At 38.4% G+C, this 17,426-nt stretch overlaps 1 protein-coding gene across 8 annotated transcripts in view; it reads right to left on the bottom strand.

The window, feature by feature from the left end:
- The window catches only part of CNKSR2 (connector enhancer of kinase suppressor of Ras 2), a 282,653-nt gene extending 265,492 nt beyond the window's left edge, over nt 1–17,161 (bottom strand). For 5 of the 8 annotated variants that reach the window (XM_054472202.2, XM_054472204.2, XM_054472205.2 and 2 more), the window contains exon 1: nt 16,435–17,146. In XM_054472202.2, coding sequence (XP_054328177.1) covers nt 16,435–16,498 — 64 coding nt within the window. In that variant the 5' untranslated portion in view covers nt 16,499–17,146. Of the gene's footprint in view, nt 1–16,434 lie in introns of all 8 variants that reach the window. The other 3 variants (XM_054472210.2, XM_054472208.2, XM_054472203.2) reach the window with 2 other exon arrangements.
- Between the last annotated feature and the right edge of the window lie 265 nt (nt 17,162–17,426).

The raw sequence follows: 17,426 nt of genomic DNA, 5'->3' as shown, positions 1-17,426 counted from the left end.
GAGGCTTGGGAGCCTCTGCCTAGATTTCAGAGGATCTATGGAAATGTATGGATGACCAGGCACAAGTCTACTGCAGGGGAGGAGACCTCATGGATGACCTCTACTAGGGCAATGTGGGAGGAAATGTGGGGCCCACACACAGAGTCCCCACTGTGGCACTGCCTAATGGAGCTGTGAGAAGAGGACCACCATCTTCCAGACCGTGGAATGGTAGATCTACCAACAGCTTGCACCATGCACCTGGAAAAGATGTAGGCACTCAGTGCCAGCCTGGGATAGCCACCAAGGGGGTTGTACCCTTCATAGACACAGGGCCACAGCTGCCCATGGCCTTGGGAACCCACCCCTTGCATCAGTGTGGCCTGGATGTGAGACATGGAGTCAAGGGAGGTAATTATGGAGCTTTAAGATTTAATGACTGCCCTGCTGGGTTTCAGACTTGCGTGGTCCTGTAGCCCCTTTCTTTTGGCTGATTTCTCCCTTTTGGAATGGGTGTATTTACCCAATGCCTGTAACCCCATTGTATCTTGGAGGTACCTAACTTGGTTTTGATTTTACAGTGTCATAGATGGAAGAAACTTGCCATGTCTCAGATGAGACTTTGGACTGTAGACTTTTAAGTTAATGCTGAAATAAGTTAAGACTTGGCAGACTGTTGAGAAGGAATGATTGTATTTTGCAATGTGAGAAGGACATGAGATTTGGGGGAGTCCGGGGCAGAATGATATGGTTTGGATTTGTGGCCCCACCCAAAACTCAGGTCAAATTGTAATCCCCAATGTTGGAGGAGGGCCCTGGTGGGAGGTGACTGGTTCATGGGGGTGGATTTCCCCCTTGCTGTTCTCATGATAGTAAGTGAGTGCTCATGAGACCTGGTTGGTTCAAAGTGTGTGTCACCTTTCCCTTTGCTCTCTTCCTCCTTCTCTAGCCATGTAAGATGTGCCTGCTTCCCCTTCGCCTTCCGCCATGATTGAAAGTTTTCTGAGGTTTCCCCAGCCATGTTTCCTGTACAGACTGTGGAACCGTGAGCCAATTAAACCTCTTTTCATTATAAATTACCCAGTCTCAGGTAGGTATTTATGCTAGTAATGCAAGAACAGACTAATATACTGCCCTAGGTAAGTAAATATCTGCCCTAAGTAAATGTGTGTGCATATTTACACACACATTTATATATACAGCTGATTATCAATTATAAACCACAAGATTTATTTACTTCAAAATTATCATGCCTTGCTTAACATTCCCACACAAATTGCCTACAGGAAACAGAAACTACAATTAGAAGGAACACTGGGAGTCAAGCTTTGTTAACAATGTTTAGAATAGCACACTCTTCTGTCTGAGAGTTTAATTGCAAATTGTTTAGCATTAAGGTAAAATGAGAAGATGGAGCTAACTTTTGGTGGTCTCCATCCTATCCATGTACATTTAGTCTCCTTTTCTTAAACATATTTCCTGATTAGCAAAAGGTAAAAAATGCTAATCAAATAAAAGAGTAACTTTAGTAGAATGAAAACAAAGTATAACATTCATTCAATAAAATTATTTTTCAAATCACAACAATATGTATTCATAAAATTTAAAAAATGTTCACACGTGGAAAAGTATAAGGTTTACAAAAAAGAAAAGTGGTAAGGCCAGGGATCCTGATGCCAGGCCAGGGCCAATATTGTTTCCTGGGAGGATTTTGAAAATTATGAGTAGTACTGGGTTATCACAATGATTAGGTTACTGAATGATTGCTAGATCCATGGATGGAACAATCCCACATAGTGAAGAACTACTCTATATCCCAAGTGCCCTTTTTATTTGAAAGACTTTATTATTAATACTTCCAGAGAGGCAAAACAAAACTATTCATATATGAGACATAGCTTATCTTTTGGTATTACCAAATTTGAAAAATACTGTAACTTTTTTATTTGAACAACTTTTTAAAAATTTCAGAATAGTTTTACATCTACAGAAAAGTTTCAAGAAATAGTATAAAGAGTTCCTGTATACTCTTCACTCATATTCTCCTATTATTAACATCTCACATTACTATGGTACATTCACTACACTAAGGAACCAACCTTATTATATTGCTAATAAACTAAACTGCACACTTTATTTGGATTTCATTAGTTTTTTCCAAACGTACTTTTCCATTCCAAGATCCTATCTAGAATGCCATCATATAACTAATTATCGTGTCTCCTTAGCCTTTTCTGGTTTTTAAGTTTCTCACATTTTCCTTGTTATTGGTGGCCTTGACAGTTTTGTGGAGTATTGGTTCGGTATTCTGAAAAATGTCCTTAAATGTGGGCTTTTCTTATGTTTTTCTCATGGTTAGAATGGGGTTATAGGTTTGTGGGGAGTAAGGAAAGACCACAGAGATAAAGAACCATTCTCATCATATCATATCAATCATATCACATCACATCATATCACATCGTATCATGGGTACATGCTATCAACATGACTTATCACTGATGATGTTAACCTTGATCACTTGGCCAAGGTAGGAACTGCCAGGTTTCTCCACTATAAAGTTGTATGTTTCCCCTTTTTCATACTCTACTCTCTGGAAACAAGTCACTAAATGCAACCTACAATCAAGGAGTGGCAATTTAAGTGCCACCTCTTTATGGTGGGAGTTAGGGAGTATGTATATAAATGATTTGTAATTCTCTACATGGAAGATTTGTCTCTTCTCCTCCATTTCTCTACTTATCCAGACATTTATTTATATCAGGATGGATCCATGAATATATTTATTTTATATGTTGGGTTATAATCCAATACTATAATACTTTATTGTTCAAATTGTTCCAGCTTTAGCTATTGGAAGCTCTTTCAGATTGGCTTTTGAGTCTTTTACATGCCCTCATCATTGTGTTTTTTGAACACTTCCTTACTTTATGGCACTACAGGATGCTCCAGGCTCTTTTCACATATTCCCTATACCAGCCCTAGAATATAACATTCTCCAAAAAGCTGTTTCCTTCACTCATGACTTTCAAATGTTCAATAGGGATTACTAGAATGGCTTATCAAATGAGTCTGGTCCATTAACACTTCTCCTAATATTTGTTTTTACTTCACTATTAGTTCATCTGTTCTTCCATTTTCTCGTGTACACTCTATGGAACAACTTCTGATCTGAATGCTTCTTTTAAATCCAGATATGTTCATTAAAAGTAGGGAAAAATAGGCCTGGCGTGGTGGCTCACACCTGTAATCCCAGCACTTTGGGAGGCTGAGGCAGGTGGATCACGAGGTCAGGAGATCGAGACCATCCTGGCTAACACAGTGAAACCCCATGTTCACTAAAAATACAAAAAATTAGCCGGGCATGGTGGCGGGCGCCTGTAGTCCCAACTACTGGGGAGGCTGAGGCAGAAGAATGGCGTGAACCTGGGAGGCGGAGCTTGCAGTGAGCTGAGATCGCACCACTGCACTCCAGCCTGGGCGACAGAGCGAGACTCCGTCGCAAAAAAAAAAAAAAGGAGGAAAAATATCAATTATTTTCTTCTTGTATAGTCATACTGAGTATGTACATACAGAAACCCATATTATTTTATTATGTATTTTTCTTTTTATTACAATAAGGGCATTTTAGTGAGTTTTTAAAAATTATGTGAGTAGGTAGGTTATATTATCTGTGAATTTTATTTCAGGAGATATTACATAACATCTGTTATGTAAAACATCCAAAAAGATTGACATAGGAAAAAAGAATAAGCTAGACTACAATGTGTGCACCTGATTTGGATTCTGATGGAAGAAAAAAAAACAAAGTGTTTGACATTTATGAAACTAGAAATTTGTACAAATAGATATTGATATTAAGGAATGAATGGACGGTGGCATGATAATAGTGTTATAGTTCCTTTTTTTTTTTTTTTTTTTGAGACAAGGTCTCACTCTATCACCCAGGCTGGAGTACAGTGGTGTGACCACAGCCCACTGCAGCCTCGACCTTCCTGGTTCTGGTGATCCTCCCACCTCTGCCACCTGAGTAGCTGGGACTAAAGGCATGCCCCAGCATGCCTGGCTAATTTTTGTATTTTCTGTAGAGACAGAGTTTCGTCATGTTGCCCAGGCTGATCTCGACCTCCCGAGCTCAAGTGATTTGCCCACCTCAACCTCTCAAAGTGCTAGAATTACAGGCATGAGACACCACACCCAGCCCACTGTTGTATTTATTTTCTATGTGCATGCATTAGTTTCCAGTATGCATATGTTTAAGAATATGCAGCTTCATTTGAAAATCTAAAACATAAGAAACCACTACCTTTAAACATTAAATCAGATACATCTTAAAATTAATGTAGATGGAGATTCACAGTATTACCATATTTAAGCCAGATTGTTTTTAAAACAAGATGTCAACAATTATTTCAAAGAAAGTGATGAAATTCTCAAAAACATCCCCAAACAAAATTAATTTTAATTCATATGAATTTTAAAGGATAATGAGCAATTCAGGAGAAAAAGGTGCTTTACAGAGTCAGAGAGACAAGACTAAGGTAACTTCAAAGTAGTTGGTAATTTACTACAGTTCAAAATTTTTTTGAAGGTTCTATTGTCCTGGGTATTGTAATAGCTTTTATAAAAAGTGAGAAACTTCAAACCATTCTCTCCACAAGTAAAGAACAATTTAAGTTATTTTCACTTATTTTAACACTTCCAGTCTGAAGCAAACTCACCTTAACTCTTTCTATTAAAAGAAAGCAAGGAGAAACAGAAAATATCATGTTTGCATAACTTTGAACAAATCCTACTTTAAGTTTCCACATATATACTAGAAATATGTATTTTTAAAACATATACAAAATTATGTGTATCACTTTCAAATATAATGTAGATGGAATTGTGCCTTTCATTACCATTTTACAAGCACTCCATTGGTCAAATATCTCTAATTCAACTTGACCACTCCATATTTTGCATTTATTTCACAATAGTTTTTTAACTAATTATGATTAAATTTCCTCTAGCATTTAAATTGCTTTTGTGATTCACTAAGCTTTCCTATCATATCACAATTTGGTCTATGATAAATGTTTCCAAACAAAACAATTTGAGGAGATGAATTAACATTTTGTAGGTATATAAGCGTTTCGGATCCATAGGAACACACCAAAAAATGTCTGCTGTTCAAAGAAATACTAATGAAATGCAGGTAGCAAGGCTAACCACTGCTGAGTAAATCTAAACAAACATCATTATTTTTGGTAAAATGTGATATAGTTATGACTGATATATTATCAGGCACCACATATTAACAATCCTTTGATAACAAAACATCTCAGCACTGGGTTCTTGGCAGTAGTGCTCAGAGTAGGCTTTTTTTTTTTTTTTTTTTTTTTTGCCTACATTCAGACTCAGCAGAGGGGAACGTCAAACTCTAGGGGTCACTTCAAAATAGAAAAGCTGTCACCAAGACTACAGTAATATGTGGCATCTTTGTCACTAATGAAAGCCCTGAGAAGTAGCAACAACTCATCGTGCATACACACGCGCACACACACATCTCACTAGAAGCCCAAAGGACACAAAAACTATAGCCCATCTTACCAGATACTAGAGAAGGTAGGTCTGATGGAGAGGACATACACATCTTTGAAAAGTATTTCCAGGATTCCTCTCACATCACATCTACCTCTGCTAGAAAAGCAAGGTGGAAATATTAGGTATTTTGGAACCAATCAGAAATCAATACTTAAAACAAATACCTGCTTAATAAATATACAGGTATATAGGACAAGTCATTCAACATTTCTAAGTAAAAATCTCTCTAAGCCAAAGTTCCTTCATCTGTAAAATAGGGATTAAGTCCAACCTTTCAGGGTTAAGACAGGCATTAAATGTAATGTAGGGAAAGCACCTAGCACAGGACACGGTATGTAGTAAGCACTTAATAAATATAATCTATTATTAGTTCTGCCTCTGAATATTGCCAACAGAATACAACCTTCCTTTAAAAAAGTTGACATTTATATGTGCTTACTATATACAAGGCATTGTTTTAAGTATACCACAACAGAAAAATGTGGCAAAATGTAGAAACACCTTTTAGATTGGTAATTGTAGGTAATACCAGCATCCCCATTTTATAAAAAGGAGAAAACTTGGGAAAATTACTTAAACTCTCCCTAAGATCACACAAGCTAAGAAGTGATAAAGTCAGGATACAAACCCAGGTATCTTGATTCCAAAGTGCTCTTACCTGTACTATATTATATATTATGCCAATTTTTAAAGGGTAGAAAATTCAGAAGAAAAATTTTAAAAGGTCAATTCTGAAAATCATTGTGTACATATCTGAACTGTATCCTTTACCCACTAAATTGTAAATCCAATCCAGTAGGGGAAAAGTTGACGTCAAACCTAATTTCACTGAACAGCTGTTACAATCTCTGTTGAGCTGCTTAACTTCTCTGTACTTTACCTATAAAAAGGTGTTAATAACTCTCCCTTATCTCACTTTGAAAGATTACTAGTAATAATATAATGTGAAGTACATGACCTTTCCAATTTGGGTGAATGAGAAGAACCAAGCTATATTAAATAATGTTTGCAAAATACTCCAAAAAATAAAAACTGATAATTCTAAGTATACAGAAATTCTAAGTAAAAATACAACTCCTTTCTAACTATCATATTTTCAGTATGTAAGTGGCTCCTGGCAAAGTATAGTACAAAAACATTGTATTCTCCCAGGTCAAACAATTTCTTTCCAATCTTGTTTGCATTATTAGATTGATCAGCAAACCCTTCCTTCACATATTAAAAGTAATCTTCAATAGGAGCACAGTGAAATTATCACAAATCCCAAATAAACAGAATCTCAATTAACAGGTTTTTACCATAAATAAACTCAAAGCATTATGTCTAGGGCCACTGGAAAGAAAAATCATCTAACTCAAATTTTTCACAGAACTAACTACTCTGTGTATGTCAATTCAACATCAAACTGAAAGTCTCTGGTCTGACAGCTAGAAGGCAACAGAGCAGGCTTCTGGATAAGGAAGCCTTGTTCCTTTGATTTAATGTAACATTGGTGCCAACAGAGACTGCCACAAAGCTCATCCTGACACCAATATAATGGGAAATGGGGAAAGAGCACCTAGCCCGGCCATATCATGCTAGCTCTATACCACATCAAACTTGGTTTCTATGTAAGTTCCAGCAGGCCAGGAGGAAAACTAGCCACTGGACTACTATATGTCTGTTTTGAGCATCATGAGCAAAATCTCTACACTTTCTCTGTTATATGTATTTAATATCCCAATGGCCTGTTTTGAAAACCAAAATATAAATGATTTTCACAAAATTAAAATACCAATTTTCTGAAAAAATATACAAAATAAATTCCTATATACACATAAAAAACACAACAAAATTAAAACAAAAATTCAGCCAGTGTTAACATTAATCATTCAGCTGTATTATTTAATGCCAGCATTTTTAAAGGTTTTTACTAATAAATTACATTGCTAAGTGTAACTAACAACTTACTAGAAAATAGATTCTTTTATAATCTTTGGTAAATAAGTTGAAAAAAGGAAAATCTAGGATCTAAGCCAGGCTTCCATTGATTTGTTCTAGCTATTACTTAAGAAAACATGTTGCAAGCCTGTTTTAAAAATAGCAGATGTATCTGGAACAAAATAAAAAGTTCAAACAAACACCAAAAAAAAAAAAAAAAAAGATATTGAGCAACATTTAAAAAGGCAACTAATTTAATGAGGTTTCTTCTTATCTACCACTGTATCTAAAGACTATCCAACCTACCTAATTTCTAAGAACATTAATGTCAAGTAAACATATAATAGTCATGTATGCTATACTTGGTATTAGTTATGTAACATTTTTATCATGACAAACTATCATATATTGGTGTCAGTGCAAGTTTTGGTTTACTAAATAAATCTCGGTTTTTCAAACAATTTTATGTTGTGGTAAAATAGTCAATAGATGAACAAAGAAAGCTAAAACAGTTATTACTGCACTTTAGTAAAATTTAAAATTCAATGCATTTATGCAAATAGCAACAACTCTTTTTTCCTGAAATTGCAAGAGTAAGATAATGAAAACTTCCATTAGAATTAATGATTGTAATTTAAATTAAAATCAAACAATAAATTAAATACATCTTTAAAATTTAAAAATTCCATCTTGTAGAATAGTTGTTTGTAAGTCAAATCAGGGCACAATTGCAATCCATTGTTTTGCAGTACTAGCTAGAGCATTTAAGCCTGATGGTGTTTTATAAAGAGTTAACAAACTGGCATGCCTATTAAGATCTTTACAATTTCACTTATTCTGATTTGTATTTTAATGATTCTAAATTGGGAGGAGGCAGGCTTTATTAGAAAAATTTTGGTAATTTGCCTACTAGTGATTATCTAGCAGCATGTAATTCATAGAAAATCCACTTGAGGCACCTGTATTTAGCAAACTATGCTTTGCAATAATTCTGTACGTATGTTCTTAACAAGTGCCCTTCAAAAATTAGTAATGATAAACTTACATCTAGTTTTTAAAGTCTTCTTTCTTTCAAAATCAGAGGGAAGGGTGAAAAATTACACAACAAAATACTGATTTAAGATGCACCTTTAAATACCTTAATTGTATTCCTATTAATAAAAATGCAAATTGAACACTAAATATAATAAATAAGATAATGGTTTCATTAAGCCCAAGGGTTGTTTTTCCATTTTATTGTCCCAATTAACAAATAAAGGATATCCTCACAACAGAATAATGCATTTTAATTTTTTATATGAGCTTTTTGTTTTTATTTTTATGAGGACAAAACTAAGACATCTGATCAATTTCACTCTATCATGCATTCTAAAATATATAGAGTTCTTTAAAAAATACCCAAATGAAGAAACAATTAGAAAATTTGAATGAAGGGAAATAAATGCTCAGGAGAAGGAGTGTGTTTTAATGTTTTAATAAGTATTTGCTTATCATGTTGTCTTATTAAGTGACATTAGTAAGTAATATTTATACTATTTATAATATGGCATAAATACAAAAGTGTTATTAATTTAATGAAATTACTAATATTTTATAACAAAATAAGTTTAAACCATGATTCGTATCTTTGAATTGGCTAGAGCACTACAACCATGAGAAGTGGATAAAGCAACCCTACTTCTACTGTATTCTGGCACACAATATACAAGTTGGCACTGAAGTATCCATTAGAGCATTATAAGGGACTTTACATGCATTGTCATTTAGGAAAGCAGATTTGCTGACAGACCAGTATCTGTGAATAAATTAATTTATTCCTTCCCTCAACAAATATTTTCTAAGTGCCTATTTTATACCAGATACTTTTTTACACGCTGGTACAAGAAATAGATGGGGTTCTTGCACTCATCTAGTGGGGGAGTTGGAGATCAAATAATCATCCAAATTAATATAAAAATAAAACTGGTGAATGGGACACAGGAGATATACATGGTACTAGGACAGCATATAACTGAGGATTTGATGTGATTTAACAAATCTGGAAAGGCTTTCCTAAGATGGATGAGAAAAAGCCTAAGACATGAACGGTGAGTAAGACTTAACTAGGTGAAGAGGGATGAGGGAACATATTAAGTGCAAATGCCCAGTGGTAGGCAAACAGGAAGGACGGTGAGGCAGCCTGTATACTTGGTGCCGGGCATGACGCTTACCTCATAGGCAATGACCAAACCTTCAAGGGTCTTATATGCCATGTTAAGGACTTTGACCCTTATCCTAAAAACAATGAGAAGTCATTAAATTGTTTTAAACTGATGAGGGTAAGAAGTGAAAGAATGAGATCGGATGAGATTCATTTTCAAGGAATTCATCCTGACTGCAGATGTATGGATCAAACAAATAAACAAAATTAAGATGCTACAATTATCATGACCTCGACTAAAAATGGTCATATTTTGTGCCTTGTAGTAATAGGAAAAAAAGGGAAACAGAGTACATTAATTTTACCTTTTTTAAACTCAACCACCGCTTCTCCAACTTTTCCACTGATGCATCTGTAATTGCTCACAAGAGTGTACTTAACCCTGGGAGGTCTGGAGAATACAGCTTTAAACAGCCTGCTGCAAGCCTAAAATTCCTGTTAAGTCTCTGGTCTCATCTTTGAAATAATGCCAATTTTGCTTTCTACATCATGAATATAATATCCATGTTTGTTTTAATATAATGTTTTAAAAAGCTTAGCAAAAACAAAACAAAACAACTCTTTGGCTTCTTTTGATCATTTGGCTTCCACAACCACAAAAATATACCATTTTGAAGAACACAGGCCTATGCTATACATGAAAACTGTGAATTCACTCACTGAATGTAATTCAACACAATGATTCCACATTGAAGACTATACTTGCTGTTTTTAATCAGACACTAAACAATAAAAAGCCATAAACAATTAAAACTTTTAGACTCCATTTTTTTCAAATTACTTTATACTCCCTTCTCCCACCCTTTTTAAAAATTAGTATAGATGATCCATTCTTTTAGTACTCTTTTTAGAAGCTAATAACTTTATTCTTCACAATAACCCTTATGTGTGAGGTACTGCAGGGAAGACACATAGAAAGCTAAAAGTCATTAAGAACAAATTGAGGCTGGGTGCGGTGGCTCACGCCTGTAATCCCAACACTTTAGGAGGCCGAGGCAGGTGGATCACTTCAGGTCAGGAGTTCAAGACCAGCTTGGCCAACATGGTGAAACCCCATCTCTACTAAAAATTACAAAAATCAGCCAGGGGTGGTGGTGGGTGCCTGCAATCCCAGCTACTTGAGAGGTTGAGGCATGAGAATCACTTGAATCCAGGAGGCGGAGGTTGCAGTGAGCTGAGATTGCACCACTGCACTCCAGCCTGGGTGAAAGAGCAAGACTCTATCTCAAAAAAAAAAAAAAAAAAAAAAAAAAAGAACAAATTGAGCCCTAATCTAGGGTTGCTCTGTTATAAATAAAAATGATAATTTATCATTGCTTTAAGAACAGTATTAATACTTAAAAGTCTATTTCCATTCTTCATATAAGAACTTGGTTCAGTAAAATTCGAAATATCTAACATAATGTTAATGATTTAATTAGTCTTCAAAATAATTTAACATTATTTTCAAATCATTCCTGAGAAACAGATTTGAAACAGCTGTACCAATTCAATACACATTCTTTGTGGGCTTATTTTTGGCAGCTAAAGTTTTATAATGTGGCATTTATTTAAACTCAGGACATGATGAGAGTTTTATTGTCTTTGTGAAATGCAGATTTGTTCTTGTACTTTTGTGCCACCTACTCATGCTCCTCCCTCACTTTCCCTCTACTGCCCACCTCTCTCCTTCATCCAGACAAACCTATATACAACAACCCCCCTTTAGTTAATAACCCCATTTCAACTCTAGAGTTTCTTGCTGTGCCGCTACATTTAGTATACATCCCTCTTAGATTATGCCTTAATTAAATAAGTAGCTTAAATAGTTGCTAGAACCCCACCCTCCTCACAGATCCCTTCTGGATTCAATAAAATTATCATCTTCTCTTTCCAATGGTGCTCATATACAGCCTTTAAAAAAATTACTACGTGTGCTAGTTGGCACCTCTGTCTGTCTTTGCCTAAGTTTGTCAATGTCACTACCATCCCTTACAGAGGCTAATTTCCCCAAAGCAGAGAATAATTCATTTAAAACAACCCATTAGAGCACCTTCCATGCAAAAGCACTGAGAAAATAATATCTATGGAGCAAATATATCTACATAAATACACTCCTTGTTCCTAATCTGCACTAAATCATGAGTGTTACATTAAGGAGCAAATGTTAATAACACTATAAGAAAAATAACATTTATTCTGAACGAAATTCTACATATGGAAAAGATGTATTTCTTCTTTACATAAAATGACAAGAATTCCTGTTCCCCAAAAAAGTCAAATCCAAAGTAGACACTGTTGGTGCCAATTTAGTCACCTTTCAATTGAAAAAAAACCCTAATTTTTCAAAAGGAAGTGATACAAACAATTTGATCACTTAAGCTTATTTGTAGTTCCTGTCAGAAAATTATTTCCAATCTCTCTCTCAAGACAGTTTAACTCAAAATTTTGATATTTTCCTTTATGTAATAAAGACAAATTTCAACCTCAGCTCTGGGTCCTATGACGGGAAAAAAGAATTACTAAAGAGTATTGTACCTGTCAAAACATCTTTGCCTTATCCAATACATTCTCCTTTACAGCATTTAACTTTTATACTGACTAGACTTTATATAATCACTACATTTTCCTCTATTATAGGATTGTATACAAAACATTGGTTTTGCTTTTTATACCTAAAAGAATGTATTTTATTTTCTATCCTCAAGATGGCTGAGTCATCAGGACAGAAATTAGAAGTCAGAGAATGCCTCTTGAAGAAATGATTTATAGTAAACAGGAAAGAGTAGAGCAGTTTATTGTGGAATGGGTTGAGAAAAGGCTATCTTAAAAATTTAGATTATTTTAAGAATCATAATAATACAAAAGTGGCTGGAGCTAAATCACAGAGATGGTAAGAGAAGACCAGCAAAATGGGGCCTTTTGGTTAACTCTGAAAAGTCATAATCATTTTGTTTGACCCAGAGAGATTAAAGATTACTGGAAGAATGTAATGTAGGGAGCTGAGTCCTAGAAAAATAACTTAGTCATGTGGATATTTTGAATGAGTCTCAGAGTTGGAAAAGATGTAAGAAAAAAATTGGAATGACTGGGTGTGACATGGACTAGGAAAATTAATAATCAAGTTAATAACAGGGGCCCTAAAGCATTCAGGGATTTTTGTTATATTTCAGTGGGCAAAAAAGTAGAGATGGTCTGGGGACTCAAACAACTGCAGATTATGAAATATTTCCAGGCCCTGCAAGTGAACAGGTAGGAGCTGAGTAATAACTTATTTTAGAATAACAGACGGAGGAAAAATTAGAACAATTATTGGCCTACTTTTCTGCCTATGGCTTTTTCCAATAACTCATTTGCCTTTATTTACCTTGAAAAGAGTTTATGTTTTAAAATATAAAAACTACAAGAGGATTGGATGCAATTTCCAATTGAAGAAGGTCAGTTTCAAATGCTAAATTATGAGTATTTGATTTTCTCCAAAAATATTTTTATAAGATTAATATTAAAAATTAATTTGAAGGTCTATAAGATAGCTCCAAATAGCCAGAAGTACTATCAGGATAATTTGGGATACAGCTACTTATTTCACTGACTCATAAGGAGTTCATGTATTTACTGGAAATAACATTGACACTGTGTCATATCCAATTTTTATTGTCAGTAGAAAATTTAGTTGAGTATTTGATTTTATAAATAATGAAGTTGGTGAGCAAAAGAATACAAGGATTTCCTTATATCTTTACTACTAACAATATATACATTTTATATTTCCATCTTCCTCAAATATTTTAATAAAAATTAATCAGTCAAAATGAATCCATTTATACATTGCATCAAAATTGCAATGTAAAAATTGTCCCTCATAAATATATGCCCTTGAATATATGCCACTAAAGCTTAATAATCTTGTCAGCTTTTTTCCCCCTTCATTTCCCTCTCTGGGACTGAGTTTCTATACCACTTCTACCAATTGTCTAGAATCATAAATATATGGCCATTCCTATTCTTATATACTTGGTGATTCTTTTTCTGTTTAGTGAAGAGAAAAATACCCTAGAAAGTACATAAAGAACGTACCTTACTAAACAGAGTTATAACTATTTAGGATTGTGACTAGCTGAAAGCATATACTATATGCTTTTAATGTTAAGGATGATGAAACTGTCTCATTAGGAGCATCCTCTGAAGAACTCCCACACTGCAATTGTTCAAGAGTCTTGTTCATTCTTTGGTACTGCCTTTACAACACTACATATTATACAACACTAAATGAGGTTTAGCTATCTCAAAGCTACAGCCTAAATCAGCAGTTGACTTTTAAATATTACTGCATTACTGCAGGATGAAAAATATTTTTAAAATGTCCTTTGTTAAACTTTATTTGGGGAAAAGGGCAAAGAGAAAAATTAAGGTAACAGTGTAAGTTACAAGTTGAGGAAATGTTTGTTTCATCCAACTATTTTTTTAAATCTCATTTTCTGATAATATCTCAAATCAAATATATATGAATATTAAGGAAATTTCAGCAGTAAGTAGTTTGGGATTTGAAATATACAGGTAATTATATCATTCATTCTCTTCCAGTCATATGTGTACATGATACACAAACTCTATCTTGGCTACCAATTGATCTTTTCAAATAGCTCTAAAATGCGTCACCAACAGGTATGAAAACAAGGTATTCGACTTACATATATTAAAAAATTTTCAAATCACAGCTAACAATGTTAACCTAACTTCAAAGAAGCCACATTTTAGGCTGGAAAGATTTTTAAAGGACTGGTGTACTGGACAACTAATAATGTGTGTCAGAATAGGTGCATCATATATTCTACCTGCTTCAGTGGACCTAAACTATGGAGAGAGGGGAAACTGCAAGAATGTAACTGGGAGGGTGGGAGGTGGAGACTGAGTATGCAGCACTCACTACAGGCATCATGGGAATTTGCGAAAGGTAGTCTATGAAGGTAATCAGACTCCCATGGAGCCAAGATAGCTTCTTTTAATATTTCAGCAACAGACTCCAACTAAAGTAACCTTTTAGACAAATTCAAAGAACGGGGTTTTAAGCATTGTTGCTTCCTGCATATACTCTGGCTCTTTCTTCCATCACTGAGAAACGGAGAAGGTGGAGAGTGAGGAGAATTGGTGGGAATCTAAGATATTGGAATTTCAATAGCAAATACATAAAGAGAAAAAGCAGCAGCAAAGATGAGCTACTGCAGGACTTTGTCTTAGTCATCTTTATATCCCTCATGGCATCTTAGCACAATGCACTGCACACAGGGGGGCAGTCGATAAATAATGTATTAGGTTTAATTCAATTCACTCACATTTGTACTGCTTAGCAGTTACAAAGCAGTTTCCACATATTAGAAAAGCAAAGTAAATGAGGAATAAAGGGGCAAGTAAGGGAATAAAAGGAAAGCAAAATAAAGAAAAATCCACAAGAATAAGCAAGTGGCCAAAAAGGCTGGGGAAAAGAATGAGCAAAAAAAATCAATTTCTCCCTGTCACTCTCAATCCCTTCCAATCACCTCACCTTTCGTTCTAAATTATCTGGAGCTTAGAAAGTCTGACTGTTAAGTAAGCCCAAGAAGGGGCTCCTTCATCGTAGGAACAGGCATTTTCAGCGATAATAAGCCTTTGGTCCCTGACTGATCTACCTAGAGTTTGCTCAGGTATGACCTCGAGCAAAGCGCTAACATTTCCGAAGTGTGGCCACGGATCCTTTATTCCATTCCATCCCATCCATCCCCTCTTCAATTCCCAAAATCTTAGGGAAGAGTTGGGCCTGGGGATCCAAGGGGTTGGTGGGTGGGGGAGTCCTCTACAAGCCCCTTAACTCAGACAACAGAGGGAGGTAGTGAGACAGGAAAGCCCAGGGATTAGAAAAAAAGCTCACGTTTGCGATTAGGAGGGTGAGTGTCTATAACTGTGGTTATTATAAATCGCCAGGGGCTAAAAGGGGGAACCTTCAAGATGGAAGAAATGTGAAGGTACCTGAATGCGCATCACCTTACATCCGGCATTGAGCCCTTAATAAAAAGCCGTGAGGTCCAAAATCTCGACTGGCTTGAAAGGGAGAAAGCAGAGAAGGCAAAGGATGCCAGGGGATGCGCTGGAGGCAGCCCACAGATACCAGCAAGGATGCTGTCCCAGGGGAAGCATGATGTCCTCACCCTCAAAGTAGCACGTACCCCCGCCCTGGGCATCCTCAGCCAAATCTGGGTGTGGGGGGATGCCAGGCTCCAAATAAGGGCGGCCGCGTCCTGACCCCATTATGCGGGCTAAAAGTTGCTTGGGAGAGTTGGCGCAGGGGAAGGCACCTGGCAAGGGCGGCCGCCGAGGGGGCGTCAGCTTTCCCAGGAACAAAGGGGCCAGGGAAGGGCGACCAGGGGAGCAGGTCCTGGGGTAGTCCACCCTGAGCTGGGAGATAAGGGTCGCCACGTCCTCCTGGCCCGGGGGCAGTAAGGGGAGAGGGGAGTACGCAACATGCGCCGGTATTCCGCCTCCCGACTTCCTGCCTCCAACCGGGTGGCGCCCGCTGCCCTCTAGCTCTCTGGCCGCTCCGCGCCCCTCTAGCTGGAGACAAAAGGAGACCGGGGACCCCAGGCCCCTGCCAGTCCTGGAGGACCCCCGCCCCGACGCTTACGACGATCCGCCAGTGGAAGCCGCGGTGGCGGGCTCTGGCGCGGCGGGCGCCCCCTCCTAATCTCGCACTGGTGCCCCGCGCCCCAGTGCCGCCTCACCCTCCCCGCAGCGGGCATTACCTTTCATCCAGTCCACTACTTGACTCGGAGACCATTTGCTCACCGGTTCCATTATCAGAGCCATGAGTACGGGGTCGGTTCCGTGCAGAGCGCAGAGCTCAGACACAAAACGAACTCAGCAGCCCAGGCTGCTCTCAGGTGGGGTCCCTTGCTGGCCGCAGCCTCCCCGGGAGGACGGCGCGGAGAAAGCGGCTTTTGTGTGTCGGGTCTCGCGGCTGTAACGTCTCTTAGCCAACCGCCGGCAGGAACGGCGACGGGGGGGGAAACGTGCAGGAGTCGTGGCTCCGCGCCGGGTCTGCTCAGTTCCCGCTAAGGCGGCGGCGGCTGATGCTGCTGCTGCTGCCTCCGCCGCTCCGCTCGGGTCTCCGTCCCTAGGGAGCTTCAGTTCATGGCTTGAGCTGCTGAGGGGTCCCGTCGCCGAGGGAAGCAGCCTCTGCCGCACTCCCTCAGCCAACTTGCCCGCTCGCCTCACGCGCGGGAGTGAAGCCCCCAGCACGACTAGCTGCCCGGCGGAAATGACGAGGGGCCTCCTGCCACCCAAAATATCTCTCCGCAGCCCTCGGGTGCGGGGCGCGCGCGCCACGAGCCCCCCGCCCGCTCGCTGCCGCGCGGTCCCGCCCCTAGGGCCGACGGCAGGCGCGCGAGGCGCGTGCGCATGTGCGTGCCGGCACGAGGCCGGAGCCCAGGGTTTGTCTGGCAGGCAGACAGGTGCCAGCAGCTCGCAGCCTGGCGTTCCCGCTCTGGAGGCCGTCCGGGAACAGAGGCGCGCGAAGTGCGCGTGCGCGGCGGCGGAGGCGGTGGCGGCGCGAGGCAGAGCCACAGCCCGGGGTCAATCAGGTGCGGGCGGCTGGAGTATGGCTTTGTGAGGCCTCTGAGGGGACCCGGCGGTGGCGGCCAGGGCGGGACGGGCCGCCCACCAGTTGAACTCCGACAGCTGAGGCGGCTGAGGAGGTATCCGCGGCCCCACCACCGAGGGGAGGGGGACACCACTG

Source organism: Pongo pygmaeus, chromosome X (assembly GCF_028885625.2).
Source record: "Pongo pygmaeus isolate AG05252 chromosome X, NHGRI_mPonPyg2-v2.0_pri, whole genome shotgun sequence".
NCBI lineage: Eukaryota > Metazoa > Chordata > Mammalia > Primates > Hominidae > Pongo > Pongo pygmaeus.
Note: the sequence above shows the minus strand (reverse complement) of the source record. Positions and strands in the feature narration are given on the sequence as shown.